The sequence below is a fragment of the Sturnira hondurensis genome, unplaced genomic scaffold (genome assembly GCF_014824575.4).
Source record: "Sturnira hondurensis isolate 20B ecotype Veracruz unplaced genomic scaffold, ASM1482457v3 Scaffold0003801, whole genome shotgun sequence".
NCBI classification, from domain to species: domain Eukaryota; kingdom Metazoa; phylum Chordata; class Mammalia; order Chiroptera; family Phyllostomidae; genus Sturnira; species Sturnira hondurensis.
This window is the reverse complement of record NW_028076432.1, coordinates 6,091,442-6,108,506: the sequence shown is the minus strand read 5'-3', so window position 1 is coordinate 6,108,506 and position 17,065 is coordinate 6,091,442. Positions and strand designations below refer to the sequence as shown.

Here is a 17,065-nt window from a genome sequence, read left to right as displayed (position 1 = left end):
AGAGAAGGAAGGTGGGAAGAAAGAGGGAGAGAAACATCACTGTGTGGTTGCCTCTCGAATGCCTCCTACTGGAGACCTGGCCTGCAACCCAGTTGGGGAACTGAAATGTTGAACCTTTGGTTCGCAGGCCAGTGCTCAATCCACTGAGCCACACCAGCCAGGGGTAATCCAGAGAATATCCATTGTAAAAGAAGAGTTTGCCTTTTAATTGGCATCGTTTCTTTTTTAAGTTTGGTAGGGAATAATACATTTAAGTACCTGCTAAAAGAACAAATCTTTGCTTTCTGAAAAATTAAAAATATATATATTTTAATTTTACTTAAATTTTAATCTTTGGCTATACTGGAGAAATCCTATTTCACCAAGGTGCCTTGCCTAGATGACAGGCTGTGTCCTCTTTTCATATGATTTTAAGTAACATAGATTCTTTAACAGTTATGTCATATTTGGAAGGAATAGTTAAGATGCTTGTGAATATGGTCTGTGATACCATGTACTAATTTGTTTGGTACAACTGACTTGTTTCATAAGTGTGTCTAGTTAGGTGCTGTCCAATACTGTAGCCTTTAGCCACATGTGGCTAAAATTTTAATTAAAATGTACAGTTCAGTTACTCAGTTGCATTAGTCATTATTTCAGGTGCTCAATGGCTAATAGCTAACATTGTCAATCAGATATACACCACCTCAGAAAGTTGTTGGAAAGTTCTGATTTAGATGCTGTCACAAGAAAATGCTTTAAAGAAGTAAGATCAGAAGTCTTAGGAAGGGGAACACACTAGGTCGTATCTGTATCTTAGGAAATGAGGGAAGATGAGGATATTTCCAAAAACTAAACCAGGAGCAATAGAAGAATCTGGCTACCACGTGAGTGCTTGATACTGTCACTATGAGGCCAGTTACATGTTATGTAATACCAATCTTGAGTGAGGTTAATGATGAGCATTGAGGTCCAGAGAGGCTAGTTAAACTTGATTAGCATCAAGAAAAGAAAAAGAAAGGCAGGAGTCTGTGAGTCCAAAAACTGTTCCACACTAAATGGAAACCTCTAAGACAGAACTGGCCTCAATCCTCCAGGAATACAGCTTTCCAAGGCTATAAATAAGGTGACTTTTTAAATAGGTGACTATATCATTAGAAGAGCTCAAGTTGAGCCTGAATTACTTGTGTACTGGAATTGACCCCTGTGTGAGGCAGGTTGATACAGTATGTTCTAAGGTTCTATGGATCAATACCACCTATGGAAAATGAAGTGTTAATAACATTTGCTGTTCTGATACTGCCCCCCCACCTCCATTTTCATTCCAGTTTGGCCTCTTTATTGTTCACTGTAAACTACTTTGTTTTTTTGTCTGTGTTAGACCAAACTGCCTAATCTAAAGGAATAGAGCAAGTGCAATGAAGCAATACTATTGGGCAAACTAGAGAAGTTACGTTCTTGTTTAAGTGGATAGCCTTTACCTGGTATTCAGCCTTTGGTTGCCTTATGTAGCCTTTTGTAGGTCTCAAGAGTTGTATGTCATATGATAAATTACAAATTCATGTTTATATAGTATTTTTACATTTTATTTTGGTTATTTTTACGTACATAATTGCTTAACAATCACTGAATTTCTAGGCTAGGTTCAGGTAACTGAAGAGCCTTTATAAGCAGTTTATATTGTCTAGAACCAAGGTATGCTGCAAATCCAGTCTGGAGCAAAATAGGAAATAACATTGTTCTAAAGATAGGCTTAGAAATTCTGATCCAGTAGGTTAAGATGTTTCCTTTCTCCGGTAGCAGGGCTGAGGCATACCTGTAAGAAAACATTGAGAACAGTTTGCTAGAAAAGACTGTGGTGTCAGGTATCAAACTGATGTACACCAATATATATATTAATCACAGAAATCTGAACTAGTTTACTCTAGGTAAAGATTAAGGCAATGCCATCATTACTCCTAAAACTGGCCTTTTGGGTTGGTTGTTTTGTTGTTGGTTTGTTTGTTTGTTTTTCCCCTTTCTCCAGTTTACTCCTGGAGGCTCACAGAGCATAGACTACTTGATACAAAAGTTCACTGGAGAATAACACTTATTTTGGAGTAGAAGGCATATAGCTAGACATTTTCTGATGGAATTTTCCTATAGTGGAAGTGCTTAAACTCTTAAGAACAATGTGTATATAACATAGTTTTAATGCTAGAAATGGTATTAGCAGCTTTCTAAGCTGTAAATTAACCTAAACTGTAAATTATGGTTAAGAACCTGAACTACACACCCAAGACTACAGTGTGAAATATTTCTAGAACTGTTTGCAAATTATTGAGAATAGCTGATTACTCCGAGGAAAAAAACAAGTCTTAACTCTTCCAAGTCAAAAGTTAACATTGCCTGAGAAAATGTTTTTGCTGTTTTGAGTTGTACATTTTCTAAGTAATCATTTATATACTACTATTTTTCAATGATTATGAGAAACAAAGAATCCTACCTGGCAGCCAGGCCACCATTCACAGGTATAGCCAAGAAAACGGGATACAGACCACCAAAAACAAGTCCCACCAATCCGCTTCGTGTTATGGTGCAGGTTTCACAGTTCAGATCACCTAGAAAATAAATCTTTTCTGGAAATGAAGGTCATGACAGTCCAACAAACATAAAAAAATGCAAGTTCCCCTTACATATCACATAGCCTCAGTTTTCAGGCAGTAATACAGCAAATGCAATTCTGCAAGGCATGTTAAAAGGTATAATTATGTGTACAGATAACCTAAAATAATTAGGAGTAACTGATTAATAACCATCTTCAAAAAAATTTCCTTATTCTGAACTTGAATTGACTATAATCTCAGTTTGTGTTATTCTACTCATCTTAATATAGAAACTTTTTTTAACCTATGGACATTTTTTAATACTTCATCTTATAGTTTTACATTATATAGTGTGACTTTTATGAAGTTCTTTGTTCACTCCAAATTAGTATAATGTCTTATTTTTTCCTCAGTCAGTAAGTTTAATTCATTGGGCAACACATTTCCTTGGATCAAAAGTTTTTCCACACTGATGATGGGGGCTCAAGCCAAATACTCATACAATTTAAACAAATTTAGAACAGCACTTAGCAGAAGAGAATTTAAATGGACTGTCTCCCTCCCCACCACCACTTATGGTAATACTTTTATTTCAAATCATTAATCAAAAACTTACTCATGATGAACTATACTCAAAGCACTCAGCACATGGTAAACTGTCAAAAGGAAATCAAGTCTTCATATATTTGTTAATTCCTGTATGTATATTAAGTGCTTTGAGAGATTTACTATATAAAAGTCTTATTCCCATAAAAATATTTTTCCCTTTAAGGAATTCTCTAAATTTCTTTTTAAAAATTGAGTTTCTAATTTTTTTTTTATTTTAAACACCATGGGAAAAATGAGTTAGATAAAGGAAAGTATTTATAACTGCTCTGTAGACACTTGTTTGGTAGACCATGTTAATACGAATTGCCATTTTAAGAATTGCTGCAGAGTACAAATAGTATATACCAAAGGAAAGTTTGGTAGTAGTGAAATAAAATTTACCTGTATTCAATGGTAAACTTACAAAACTCTTATAAGATACCTCTGCCGTCAAAAATGGGATCACTGCCATTGGTAAACCAGCAGCTATACGAGCCTGTGTCACATTTAGGACGCGCCGAAAAAGACTGTTTGCTATTAGGCCACAGAGAGCAGCATTAAGTCCAATATATGTTGATCCATATTCAAGTAGATTCCTGAATGGGTGGAAAAAATAGTAATATTTTCTTTGGCTCTATTGTGTGTTAGGAACTCTTCAACAATTCTGGCATATGTTAGCAAACTTACCGGAACTTTAGGAATATTATTTCTTACAGCTTCATAAAACCCAAACCTCATTATGTTATACATACAGATTTTTATTCGAAAGGCTTTTGAATTTGGTAACAATTAAGGATACAGTGATAAATTTCAATTTTGCTAAATATACTTTGTGGTTCTGCAAAGGATAATTCTACATAAAACTGAGGAGTTTCTGAAGAGTGATTTGGATGTCTCTCCTCTGGGCTCCCACAATACCCAATACCTACCTCTCTAGCACAGCACATTTTGAGGCATTCCCCACTATAAACAAGTTTAAGACAATGAGTACAAAGAAGTTCCTTTTGGTTTCAATGGCACCTGACACAAAGGCATTTAAAGAGGTGGAGTTGTTTCATTTCATCCACAAAGCATTCCAGTTAAGATGGAGGGGCTGGAAGAGTAGTAATATTTAAGGGATACTCTATGCCAGGTACCTTACAACAACCCACTGAAATAAGAGTAAAATGGTATTTTGAGACAGGAAGTGGTTTTTAAGTTAAGGTATGTATGAGTTTCAAACACATGTCTTGAGCATTCTTTAGTTTTGGAAGAAATACCAAAAATTATTGCTGGATATTGAAAGTACTTCAATTCCAACTCTTCGACCTACTGCTTAACTAGACTTACCCTGCCTTGCCATCTACAACATAGGTGTCGACTTCTTAAATTTCTCACTACTCAGCCAGATTAGCCACACAATATCCCCTCTGACTTCTATGGTTAACACTCATCTTAAGACAGTGTTTCTAGGAATTCCTAATATAGCTTCCTACATTTGAGGTTTTACTTTTCTTAACCTTTCACTTTGCAGGCATTATGCTGCTTGTCATTCAATCATGTTACTATAGACAGCAGACTTGCTGCTGAAGGCACAACAGATTACCTTCTACCTTCACTGTTTTCAGTTTATGAAAAGATGAAAGTCATGTAAACGAGATATAACAAGCCTATTAAAATTGTAATGGCAGTAGGAGACAGTCTAGTACCTTACATAAAATAATTTTTAAAGAGTGATAAGAGCCTAGAGAAGAACCTACCAAGTAATAGAAAATGTGAATGTGAAAGACCCATTTTTGTGGAAACTAGAAATGTGAACACTTCCTCTAAAATAAGTTATTTTATCTTTATAATAATCCTGAGCAATACACATCATCTCTATTTTAGTCAGAGGAACGAATGCTGAGAGGTAATTTGCCCACATATTTTACGTATTCTAAGATTAATATAATTCATATATTGATACATTACTGTAAAATATAATAAACAAGGAATGCAGCTAGAATTGGAATAGCAAAATTTGCTGTCTCCCAACCACATTTTAATTTAGTATGGCTTTAAATCATAGTTTTTAGTTAATAATTCAGTAAGTACCAAATTATCTAGCAGACCCTTCGCCAGTCAATTTTCCAAAAAACTGCCTATACAACTAGAAATACATGACATTTTATCAAAACCTACACAAAATAACTAGGCACATGAACTAAACATGTAAAATATAAGACCAAATTTATCAAGTGGCCATGAAATATATGGTATATGAAATTACTCCAAACCCATCCTATTTTATCTCAATTGCTACTACGTTACCATCACCACTTACCAGGATTACTATGCATTTTTGTATTGGTTTTCCTTTTCTCTCCCCTCAAACCTATTTCCCAAAAAGTACTGGAATGTACTTTAGAAATGTCAGCTGGATCACATCATTCCCTGCTTAAAACTCTTCCTGTTTCTTCAACCTTATGCCCAATTCCCTTGTACTTCGGTAACACTGGTTCCTCAAATATGACAAACTGTTATCCTGTGGCCTAGGCATATGCCATTCCCTCTGCCTGAGATACTGTTCCTTCTTTCTGCCCAAGCCGACTCCTTTTTATGCTTTTCTGCCTCCTGTTTTCAGTTTAAATTAACCAAAGAGGCATTCTTGCCTAGATCTAAAAAACATTTTGCGAAAGTGGCCTATAGTTCACTCAGTGTCATAGATCAGTACATTTCCTGCATAGCCTTTTTCTATTTAATAATACCTTAACATCTTTTAACCACAGTCCTGTTCTCTGAGATTTTTTTTCTAGCTGTGTGTGTTAAATGGCATTATTTAGGCTGCTATTACTATAATAGAAATGAAGACAATTTAAAAGCTATTTTGAAGTTTTGACATTTAGATGAGTCCACAAATACACATTTAACTATAGTCTAAGCCAAATGCAAAAAATGAGAACCATGATATAATTAGGTAGGCCCAAAGACATGAATTCTAGCCCTGACTTCAAACTAAATGGTTAATCTTGGTGGGCCTTGGTTTTCTCAAGGCACTGAAACCAAATATCAGATAGTCAATGAAAATCTATTTGGTAAAAGATATTTTTTAATTAAGACAGGATCTTACCTTTCTGCTTCTGGAAGTTGATTGATTTTTCTGGTTATGATAGCAAAAATTTGTTTTTCCTTGACAGTATCAACTGGTTCATGATTTTCCATCTTGAGTCTTACAAAATTAAAAATAACATTTTCAATAGTGTTTATCAATAGAAAAAAGACAACAAAGGGGCTTATAAAAAGGCTTCTGAAGACCATTAATAATTTCAAAAGAATTAGCTATTGATGGAATTCATAATCTGCCTACACACTATACCCTCCCCCCACACAGAAGAAAATCAATTCTAAGTAAGACAAATCAAAACATGAAAAGCAGCAGATAAAGCTTCTAGGAAATATAGAAGTATGTTTATAACCCTTAAAAATACTTAACTTGCAAATAGCACCAAAAGATATGAAACTAATACTAAACTAGTAACTCATTAAGAACTTGTGTTCAAGACACCAGAAAGCTAAGTTAGTGCAGAAATGTTTTTAACATAACTCACACAAGTAATTGGTACCCAGAATATGTATGTAAGTAGAAACAACTAGGAAAGGGCAAGCAATCCAAAAGGAAAATTGACAAAAAGTTTGAACAAGCACATCACTGAAAGGAAAGCCAAGGAACCAGTAAACGTGAAAATACGCTTAACTTGATAATCAGGGAAGTAGAAATTAAAACCATAGTGATACCAGTATGTGTACCTATGTTGGCTAAAAACAAAACAAAATCTGGCCATTTCAATTACCGGCAAGACTGTGGGGTAATTTGTGTTGCAGGTGGAAGCATAAATTATATCCAATTTGGATACAACCTCTCCAGAAAGGAATTTGGTACTACATAGTAGGTAGAAGACACACATACCCAACAATTTCACTTCTAGATATATACTAGGGCAGAAGTCAGCAAGTTTTTTCCTCTACAAAACAGACAGTACTGTATTTTAGGCTTGGCAGGTCACTCACGGTCTTTGTTTAATACTTTTTAAAAATGTAAAAATCATTTTTGGCTGGCTGACCATAAACTATAGGCTTCCTCTGGCCGACAAGCCAGTTTGTTGATCCATGCACTAGCTGGGGTGAATGCCAGAATACGGCAATGGTTTTTCCCTTGAAGATTAAGCTTATTAAACAATACTTTAAGGTAGCAGAGTTAAGTAAAGCAGAAGTTCAGAGATAACAGCAAAGGACAACATGACTTTATGAAATTAGACTTTCTTGGTTCACTATCACCCATTTGCTACAAGATTAATTTACAATGAGTAATTCAACAAATATTTATTGAGTAACTTAAATATATTAGATCATTTGGAAAATGTTGAGGGCACTCCACATTTCATATATAATTCGAAATTTATTTCTAATATATTTCAAAATTCGTATACCCAGACTTAAATTAACCTAGTAAGTACAATGTGGACTTAGAAATTTAGGTATCCTGGACTCAAATTTTTTGAGGGCTTTGGTTATAACAACACAATGGACAATTCCTACCCCACAGAAGCTTTGAACCGCTTTGCTAGTGTTGAGGTTGGGAGGTGGGGGAGGGTGGAGAGATACACAATCAAATTCAGTAGGTATGAAGTGTGTGGTTTGTATTTCCGAAACGAAGGAAATTACTGCCCCAGGAAGTCCGGCCTTATGCTACTATTAGTTTTCTTTCTGTTCTATACTCTGTATATGGATAAGATTTTGAGTTCTGTGAACTACCCCGTTTCTGCCGTGTGGCTATTAAAAGTCATCCTTAATTTGGTAAACGTTCTGACTCGGCAACTCACAATAGGTCATTTTGTCCCCATTGTTAACAGTAAACTCTCAAAGACAACGCCACCTTTAAATTCTACAAATACTTTAGTATTTGAATTCCCTATCTCACTCAGAACAGCTCCGAGGTAGGCAACGAGAAAAAAGTCGGGCCTCTGAATATGAAGTTAGGCCCAAGCTACCCAGTAAATTGGCAGTAAAACAGAGGTTAAATTCAAGTGCAATTTTTTTATTGGCTTTAAATATAAGCCCTCCTCATTCAAGGTGGAAAAATGAAGAGACTCTCAGTGCTGTAGGGCCGACTCTTCTCCCCTTCCGACCTAGTCCTAGAATCTCTTTCCCATGCTGTGTTTCAGATACCCAGGCACTTACTGCACTGTTTCCCCAGAAGGTCTGTGCCTTATGCTTTCCTCCCAGAAGTCGGTGCTTCCTCCAGGTTTCCTCAGCCACCAGAGCTCACTGCAATCTTTACTCAACTTGCCTGGGTGCAGCCATCTTTGACTGGCACGTGACTCGGCCTGGAGGCGGTGCGTGGCCTCCGTCGCTGATTGGGCTCCCAGGACGTAGCTTGCACGCACAAGCAACTTCGACGTGAGGGGCTTTCAGCCAGGGGAGATTCTGAGATAGTGATCGGGGAGACTTGGGTTAACGCGGGAAGTGTTCAACCTAACTCTGGTTCCCTGGGTATAGCTTGTGGGCTAAAATTTCCAAATGAAACTGGAGTTACCGGAAGTACCTTTTTCACTGAAAACCTGGCTGATAGAGCCTGCCTCGAAGTGGTTATAGGGTTTAGGAAAACACAGCCCCTGGCATAGGATGGGTACTAGGGATAAATGATGATGGAAAAATAAATAAAAAATATTTTTGAAGTCAAAAGAGGACACCCTGGCTGGGGTGACTCAGTGGACTGAGTGCTGGTCTGCAAACCAAAGAGTCACCATTTCAATTCCCAGGCAGGGTATCTGCAGATCAAGTCCCCAGTAGGGAGCATGCTAGGGGCAATCACACATTAATGTTTCTCACCCTCTCTTTCTCCCTCCTTTCTTCTCTCTTTAAAAATAAAATCTTTAAAGTCAAAAAAGGAGATTCCTTTGTTCCATCGGTTTTCTTCCCTTTTCCCTCAGATCTTCAGCTCCCTGTGCTATGTTGCAATCTAATCTATTGTCCCACCTCAAGAGGAGAAGCTTATTTTTCTGCAGATTTCTTGGAGCCCTGCCTAGCACTGCTTATAAAAAAGCAGGATTGGGTGAATGTGGCTAAGGAAAAACTGTTTATTTAGAGAGCCAGGAAGCCTGGTGGCTCCATCAGCTAGGACAATTGAGAATAAAAATTTTGGACTAAGCCTCTGTAGGTGTCTCAGTTCTCATTCTAGCAGCCTCTTTTTCATTTATAAAATAAGAAGGGAAATAACACTTCATCGATTATTTTGTGAATATGTGAGCATCCAATAAAAGTGCTTACTGAAGTTGCTTTGAAAATAATTGAGCTTTATCAAAGAAGACATGGTATTCCATATAAAGGGGAAAACTTCGCAAGGTGAAGTCTTCTCACTTGAGCAGGAAGGGAAGAGCCCCCCAAAATCCTTGGCTGAGAAGGGTTTATTGGATGTCAAACATTCCCTAGTCAATGAAGCAGAACATAAAAACAGGTCTTTAGCTTCCAAGGTAGAAAGTCAGCATAAGCTCCAATTGGACAGTTTCAAATGTAACTGCAGAGAAAGTTTAGGAAAACCAGCTTATTAAGATACTAACTATAATGTGTGTGTAAAAAAATTATTTTATTCCTAATGTTCTGTTTTATGCTTTTATTCCAATTTCATATTTAATGGTTTGAAGCTAATTTTGTATTAATGTTCATGTTATACAGAATTTGTAGCATGACATTCTGGAAGCAATTTAGTACATTGGGATTTTATTTTAAAAATCAATGCTCTTCACAAGACAAGATGAAATGTCTGTTTCATCTAAGTTCTCAAATTTATTGGTTTAAATTGCTTATAATATTGCCTTATTCTTTAGAATCTGTAGTGAGCTCACATCTCTCTTTTTTTGGTATCAGTTATTTTTGTCTTCTCTTTTTTTAAGTCTGCCCAGTTTGACTAATGGTTTATTATTTTTTTTATCTCAAATAAGCATTTGTTTTATTTCACTGATTTTTTTCTGTCTTCAATATGATTGTTTTAAGCTTTGATCCATATTTTTTCCTTTCTTTTTCTTACCTGAAATTTAAGTTGCTCTTCATTTTTTAATTTTTTAAATTAGGAAACTGAGGTCATTGAAGTGAAATTTCCCCCCACCCCCAACATGGGTTTTAGTACTATAACCCTCCCTCCTATTCATAGTACTAATTTTAAAATGCTGTTTATTATTTTAATTCAGTCCAAAATACTTTCTGATTTCTCTTGCTCTTTTCTTTGACTTATGGGTTATTTAAAACTGTGTTAGTTTCCTAATAGTTCCAATTTTCCAGATGCCTTTCTGTTATTGATTTATAATTAAATTTCATTAGGATCAGAGAATATATTTGCGTGATTTGAATCCTTTTAAATACATTGATATTTATAGCAGATTCTGGTACATCTTGGTAAATGTTCCATGTGTGACTGAAAAGAATATATATGTTGCTGTTGTACTTAGTGTTTTAAAACATCAATTAGCATAAGTTGGTTGATAGCACTGTTTAAAACTTGTTTATCCTTTCTGAATTTCTATCGACTTCTATCACTTATTGAGAGAAGGTTAATAAATCACCAACTATTATGGGAATTTCTGTATTTCTCCTTTCAGCTCTATGAGCTCTTCATGTATTTTAAAGCTCCATTATTATATGAGTAAACATTTAGGATAAATTGATTCCTGTATCATTATGAAATAATCCTTCTTAATCCTTAGTAATATCTTTTGCATTGCAGTTTATTTATTATATGTTATTTAATATTAATGTTAATTATAATGTTAATATAGCCAGTCCAATAACTTTCTTTTGATTAGTGTTAATATGAGATAGCTTTTCCCATCCTTTTACTTTAATCTACTTATGTCATTATATGTAGTGCAGGCTTCCTATAGGCAGTATATAATTGAATCTTGTTTTTTATATAAATTGACTATTTCTGGCTTTTAACAAAGGAGGTATTTAGAACATTTCTATTTACTATGATTTTTATATTCTGGGATTTAAATCTATCATCTTGCTATTTGTTCCATTTATTCTACATTCTGCTTTTCCTTTTTTTCCAGCATTATTTAGACCAATTGAATATTCATTCCATTTTCTTTCTTCATTGGCTTATTAGCCATAAATATGTTTTAAAAATATATTTTATTGATTATGCCATTACAGTTTTCCCATTTTCCACCTTTATTCCCCTCTGCCCTGTACCCCACAACCCTCCAGGATTCCCCCACCTTAGTTCATGTCCATGGGACATAAATATAAGTTCTTTGGCTTCTCCATTTCTTGTACTGTTCTTAACCTCCCCCTATTTTGTACCTACCAGTTATCTTCTTATTCCCTGTTTTTATCCCCATTCTTCCTCCCTCTCCTTCCCACTGATAATCCTACAAATGATCTTCATATCTATGATTCTGCTCCTGTTCTAGTCATTTGCTTAGTTTGTTTTTTCTTTTTTAGAAAAAAAGAGCCTTTTTTAGGTTCAGTTGTTGATAGTTATGAGTTTGTTATCATTATACTGTTCATAGTTTTGATCTTCTTATTTTCTTAGATAAATCCTTTTAACATTTTATATAATAAGGGCTTGGTGATGAAGAACTCCTTTAAGTTGATCTTATCTGGTAAGCAGTTTATCTACCATTCCATTATAAATGATAGCTTTGCTGGATAGAGTAATCTTGGATGTAGGTCTTTGCCTTTCCTGTCTTAGAATACTTCTTTTCAGCTTCTTGCTTGCAAGGTTTCTTGTAATAAATCCCCTGATAGTCTAATGGACACTCCTTTGTAGGTAACTGTCTCCTTTTCTCTTGCTTCCTTTAAGATTCTCTCTTTATCTTTAATCTTGGGTAATGTAATTATGATGTGCCTTGGTGTGTGCTTCCTTGGGTTCTTCCAAGTTCTTTAGGCCTCTCTGAGCTTCCTGGACTTTGTGGAAGTCTATTTCCTTTGCCAGATTGGGCAAGTTCTCCTTCATTGTTTTTTTCAAATAAATTTTCCATTTCTTGCTCTTTCTCTTCTCCTTCTGGCACCCCTATGATTCAGATGTTGGAATGTTTAAAGTTGGTCCAGAGGTTCCTAAGCCTGTCCTCATTTTTCTGAATTCTTGTTTCTTCATTCTGTTCCAGTTGAATGTTTATTTCTTCCTTTTGCTCCAAATCTTAGATTTGAGACCCAGTTTCCATCCTGTCACTCTTGGTTCCCTGTGCATTTTTATTTATTTCACTTTTCATAGCCTTCACTTTTCTCTCTGTTTTGGGACCATACTCAACCATTTCTGTGAGCATCCTGATTACCAGTGTTTTGAACTCTGCATCTGATAGATTGGCTATCTCTCCATCACTTAGTTCTATTTTAGAGCTTTGATCCATTCCTTCATTAGGACCACAATATTTTGTCTTGGCCCAGCTGTTACATTGTAAGGGACTGAGCCTTAGGTATTTGCTAGGGTGGGGCAACCCACTTTGCTGTGCTATGGTGCTATATGGTGGGGGAGGGGTCTGAGAGGGAACAATGCCACTTGTTCAGCTCTCAGCCTGCTTTCAGTCATTTCCCCTGCTACCCACAAGCAATTTGGGCCCTTCTGGTGCTGATTCCTAGGTGGGTGCATTTTTGTATGTTCTTGGACCCTGTGGTCCAGTGAACTATCTTGTGAGGTTGGGAGTTTCTCCCATCACCACAACCCTCATAGCTTTTTACAGCCAGAGGTTTGAGGCTTTCTTTCCCTTCACTGGAGCCCTGGGTTGCATGGTGTGTCTTGCTCCCCAATTGTTCCTTCTGGCTTATCTGCACACAAATGTGGGATTGCCCACCACAGCCTTGCTGAAAGTCCCCTCCACCCCAGCTGGTCATCTCTGCCCTTCCTCCCAGTCTGGATGAATGTTTCTTTAACTGTGTGGCTGTTGGACTTCCATACAGTTCAATTTTCTAGCAGTTCTGTGTTGTTGTTTTTTAATTTGTTGTCGTCCTTCTTTTGGTTGTACAAGGAGGCAATGTGTACCTACCTAGGCCTCCATCATGGCCAGAAGTACCCTTGATTTCCTTAATGTAGTTTATTACATTGATTGATTTCTGCATATTGAATGACTTGTATTCCAAGTATAAATCCCCCTTGGTCATGGTGTGTGATCTTTATAATGTGCTGTTGAATTCAGTTTGCTGATATTTTGTTTAGGATTTTTATGTTAGTATCAATCAGGGATATTGGTATATTGCTTTCTTATGTCTTCATTTGGTTTTGGTATCAGGATAATGTTGATCTCATAGAATGAGTTGGGGAGTGTTCCCTCCTCTTCAGTTCTTAAAAAATTTTGAGGAGGGCTGGTGTTAATATTTCAAGTTTTTGGTACAATTCTCCAGTGAAGCCATCTGGTCCTGGGCTTTTTTGGGGAGAGCTTTTTAATTACAGCTTCAATCTCCTTACTAGTTATAGGTCTGTTCAGATTTATTTCTTCATGATTCAGTCTTGATGGGTTACATGTTTTTGGAATTTGTTCATTTCTTCCAAGTTATCTAATTTTTTAGCATATGATTGTTCATAATAGTTTCTTATAATCCTTTATATATCTGTGACATCAGTTGTAAACTCCCTCCTTTCAGTTCTAATTTTATCTGAGTCTTCTTCCTTATTTTCTTAGCTGAGGGTTTGTCAATTTTGTAAATCTGTTCAAAAAACTAGCTAAGGGTTCCATTGATTTTTTTCTATTATTTTCTATTCTCTATTTCAGTTATTTCTACTATAAGCTTTATTATGTTTTTCTGCCTGCTAACTTAGGGTTCAGTTTGTTCTTCTTTTTCTAGGTCCTTGAGGTGTAGGTTTAGGTTTTTGAGATCTTTTTTAATATGTTTACCACTATAAACTTCCCTCTTATTACTGCTTTCACTGCATCCATGAGTTTTGATGTTGGTGTTTTATTTTTGTCTCCAGACATTTTCTAAATTCCCTTATGATTTTTTTACCTATTGATTGTTTAAAGGTGTAGTGTTTCCTTGATATTGATCTTGGCAATGACTTTTTAGTTATGACACACAAAGCCAAGGCAACAAAAGCAAAAATAAACAAGTGGGACTACATCAAACTAAAAAGTCTTTCCAGAGAGACACTAACTTGGAGCAGGCTGGAGGGCAAAGATACGGGGCGTCTGTAGAGTTCCCTGGTCTCCTGGTCTCCAGGTAAGATTGCAGTTACCCCGGAGATGCCTGCTATATCAGAAACCTGAGCAGGCAGTATCTTTTAAAATATGAAAATAGACATCTTTTTGAGACTGGGGAGATGAGGGTTTCTTCCTGCCTTAAAGGTATAGCTGGTTTAAGAACTGCTTCTTTGTTTGCTTATAGTCCTGTGGGACTAGTGAATGGAAGCTCATTGGTTATCAGAGCCAGATCTGGGGACCTGTCCCTTGGGTAGCAGTACAGAAGCTGTTGTACAGATGTGTATATTAACTCCTTCCAAGGAGATACTGTTGACTTGGAGCGGCTTGAGGAGACAGAAGGTAGGGAGGTGTCTGCCAGTTTCCCTAGTCTCCAGGAAGAACTGCAGTTGGCTCCTAAAAGTGCTGAATTAGAATTCTGATCCTCAAGCAGAATTTTTAAAGAAGTGTGCAAATAGACCTCATTCAGGGAAAACTGGGAGATGGGCATTTTTGGTCTGCTACCTCTGCAGTAGCCTTGTGGGTCTCATGGACAGCAATCCTATTGGCTTTCAGAGCTAGGTGTTTTGGATGCCCTTCCCTCAGGTAGAAGTCTTAAATGTTGGGGCACCAGGTGGTTGGTCCAAACATTTCCTTTCTCAGGGGGAAGCTGAGATTTCTTTAATTCCCTCCTGATTGTATGTTGCTGTGTTGTATCCTATGTCACGATCTTGGACTAGGAGTCCTTGCATCTGTGGTTTTGTAGTTTTTGTCATTTGGAAAAATTTCAGCCATTAATATTTCCAAAAAATGTTTCTGCTCATCCCTCCTTAGATGCTTCACTTACAGATAGAGGTGTGTAAGGTTACTCACTATGTTAATTTTTTTTATCAGTTTTATTTTGAAGTTTATAGTGCTGTTTCTTCAAGTTCACCCATCTTTTCTTTTGCTATGCCTAATCATGAGGTGACTTTAGGGGGCCTAAGGACTGCAGTGAAGATTCAATTAGTGTTTATTAATGTTACTGTGACTATCTTTGTAGGGACAGACTGATGAAGGTAGAGTGTCATTTGGAATCAGAGTATTTTTGGAAGAATTTTTTTAATGAGCTTCAGGAAGGTGAGTGAACAAATTCTATTAAATTCAGCCATATCATAGAATACTGTTTTTTTAAATTATATCACTACTTAAACTTGGAAATTCAACTACTGAATAGTTTACACAAAAGAAAACAATTGTACAAAAGCAGGGAGAAAATCAATACAGTACAGTATAATACAATACATTGCTATCTGTGCAATGCGATGCAATAGAATACAAAACTCGGGGGAAATCACATGGTGAAGGCAGTTGGAGGAAGTGGAGGAAAAAAGGCAGGAGAGAAAGGAACTTTTCTTAGAAAGGGATAACATCTTAGTCATTGTTACATACCCATTAGGGAAAACAATGTAAAGACATGTATCGAGTACCTCCTATATGCCTGGAGGTGCTCAATAAATCTTTGTAACTTCACTACAAAGCAGTTACTAGTCTGTTTTCATAGGAAAGAGTAAAAAAGGTTAGGTAACTTGCCAAATGTGTGGTAAACAATGTCTTTCATACACTAGGTCTTGAATCAGTATCAGCTGAACAAATGAATACATATTTAGCCAAATGAAATATCTTGTGAATTGTCTTTGTTGTGCTTCTTTATAATCTTTCCTGGAAAAATGCTAAACTCAACTACACGCTAGGGAAAGGACTGTGTATATGTAGTAATAGTAATAATAAGGGTAGCAACACATATAGACTTCTTGTTTGATTTACATATATTAACTAATCCTGACTTAATGCAATCTTTATTCTTCATTTTACAGATGAGGGAACTGAGGTGCAGAGAGGTGAAATAACTGATGTTAAGTCATCCTGTTGGTGATTAGTGAAGCCATGATTTGAACCTTGACAAGTGGTGCTCCAGGCTGTACTTGACACCTCTGAACTATCTTGCCTCAAGTACCTTGCTACATTTCTCTAGTCTGGTTCACACTTATTTTTGTGTTTGGGCTCAGACCCAGATCAAGGTTTCCCTAATTTCCCCTTCAGATCTATTAAAGTCACTTAGGCAAAGGATTCCCAGGCTTTTCTATTGTAGAAAAGGCAAACTGAAATCATGGGATGAGGTACGAATCTCTTCGGCTTTCTTACGGCAGGGGAGGTACATGTAAGTCAATCTTGCTGTACTTCCCAGATTACTACCTGAACATATGAAAAAATAAAACAACTTTTGGAGTGTAATAAAAGATTTATAGAGCTTCTACAAATCAAATAGTCCAAAGACGTGAACAGAAAATCCACAGAGGCCATTGTCTTTATTTAAAAATCAACTTTAGCTAGATTCATTTTTGTTTTTGGTTCTCAAGATTGGAAAACGTTAGAAAAGACTGATGTGCCTGAAGTCGGAGAGGGCAGTGAACATGTGAGGGGGTGAGGGACAGTGAAAAGGTAGTGGGATCGATGGACTATAGGATCTGCTGAGGCTAATGTAATGCTCAAGGTGTGGTATGAACTTGAGGGACAGGATACACTGGTAAGAAGTCAGATTTTAAAACAGAATTTGGAGCATGTGGATTTATTGATGATGACAAGGTCTAGAGCAACATAGTACAAATAAAAATATGTGGGTTATGTAAATAATTTTAAATTTTCTAGTAGACACATTAAAATAAGACATAAAATTAATTTACTGGTAATGTGTTTTATTTAGTCCAATATAAACAACTAAGAATAATGTTTCAACAACTAATCGATATA

General features: G+C 36.3%; 1 protein-coding gene across 1 annotated transcript; it reads right to left on the bottom strand.

The window, feature by feature from the left end:
- Positions 1-1,552: 1,552 nt before the first annotated feature.
- Positions 1,553-8,502, bottom strand: TMEM126A (transmembrane protein 126A). Its single transcript, XM_037042861.1, has 5 exons — positions 8,349-8,502; positions 6,241-6,339; positions 3,555-3,748; positions 2,465-2,579; positions 1,553-1,795 (listed from the first exon to the last, which is right to left on the bottom strand). The coding sequence occupies exons 2-5, from the start codon at positions 6,330-6,332 to the stop codon at positions 1,603-1,605; spliced, it is 594 nt and encodes a 197-aa protein (XP_036898756.1). The 5' UTR covers positions 6,333-6,339; positions 8,349-8,502; the 3' UTR covers positions 1,553-1,602.
- Between the last annotated feature and the right edge of the window lie 8,563 nt (positions 8,503-17,065).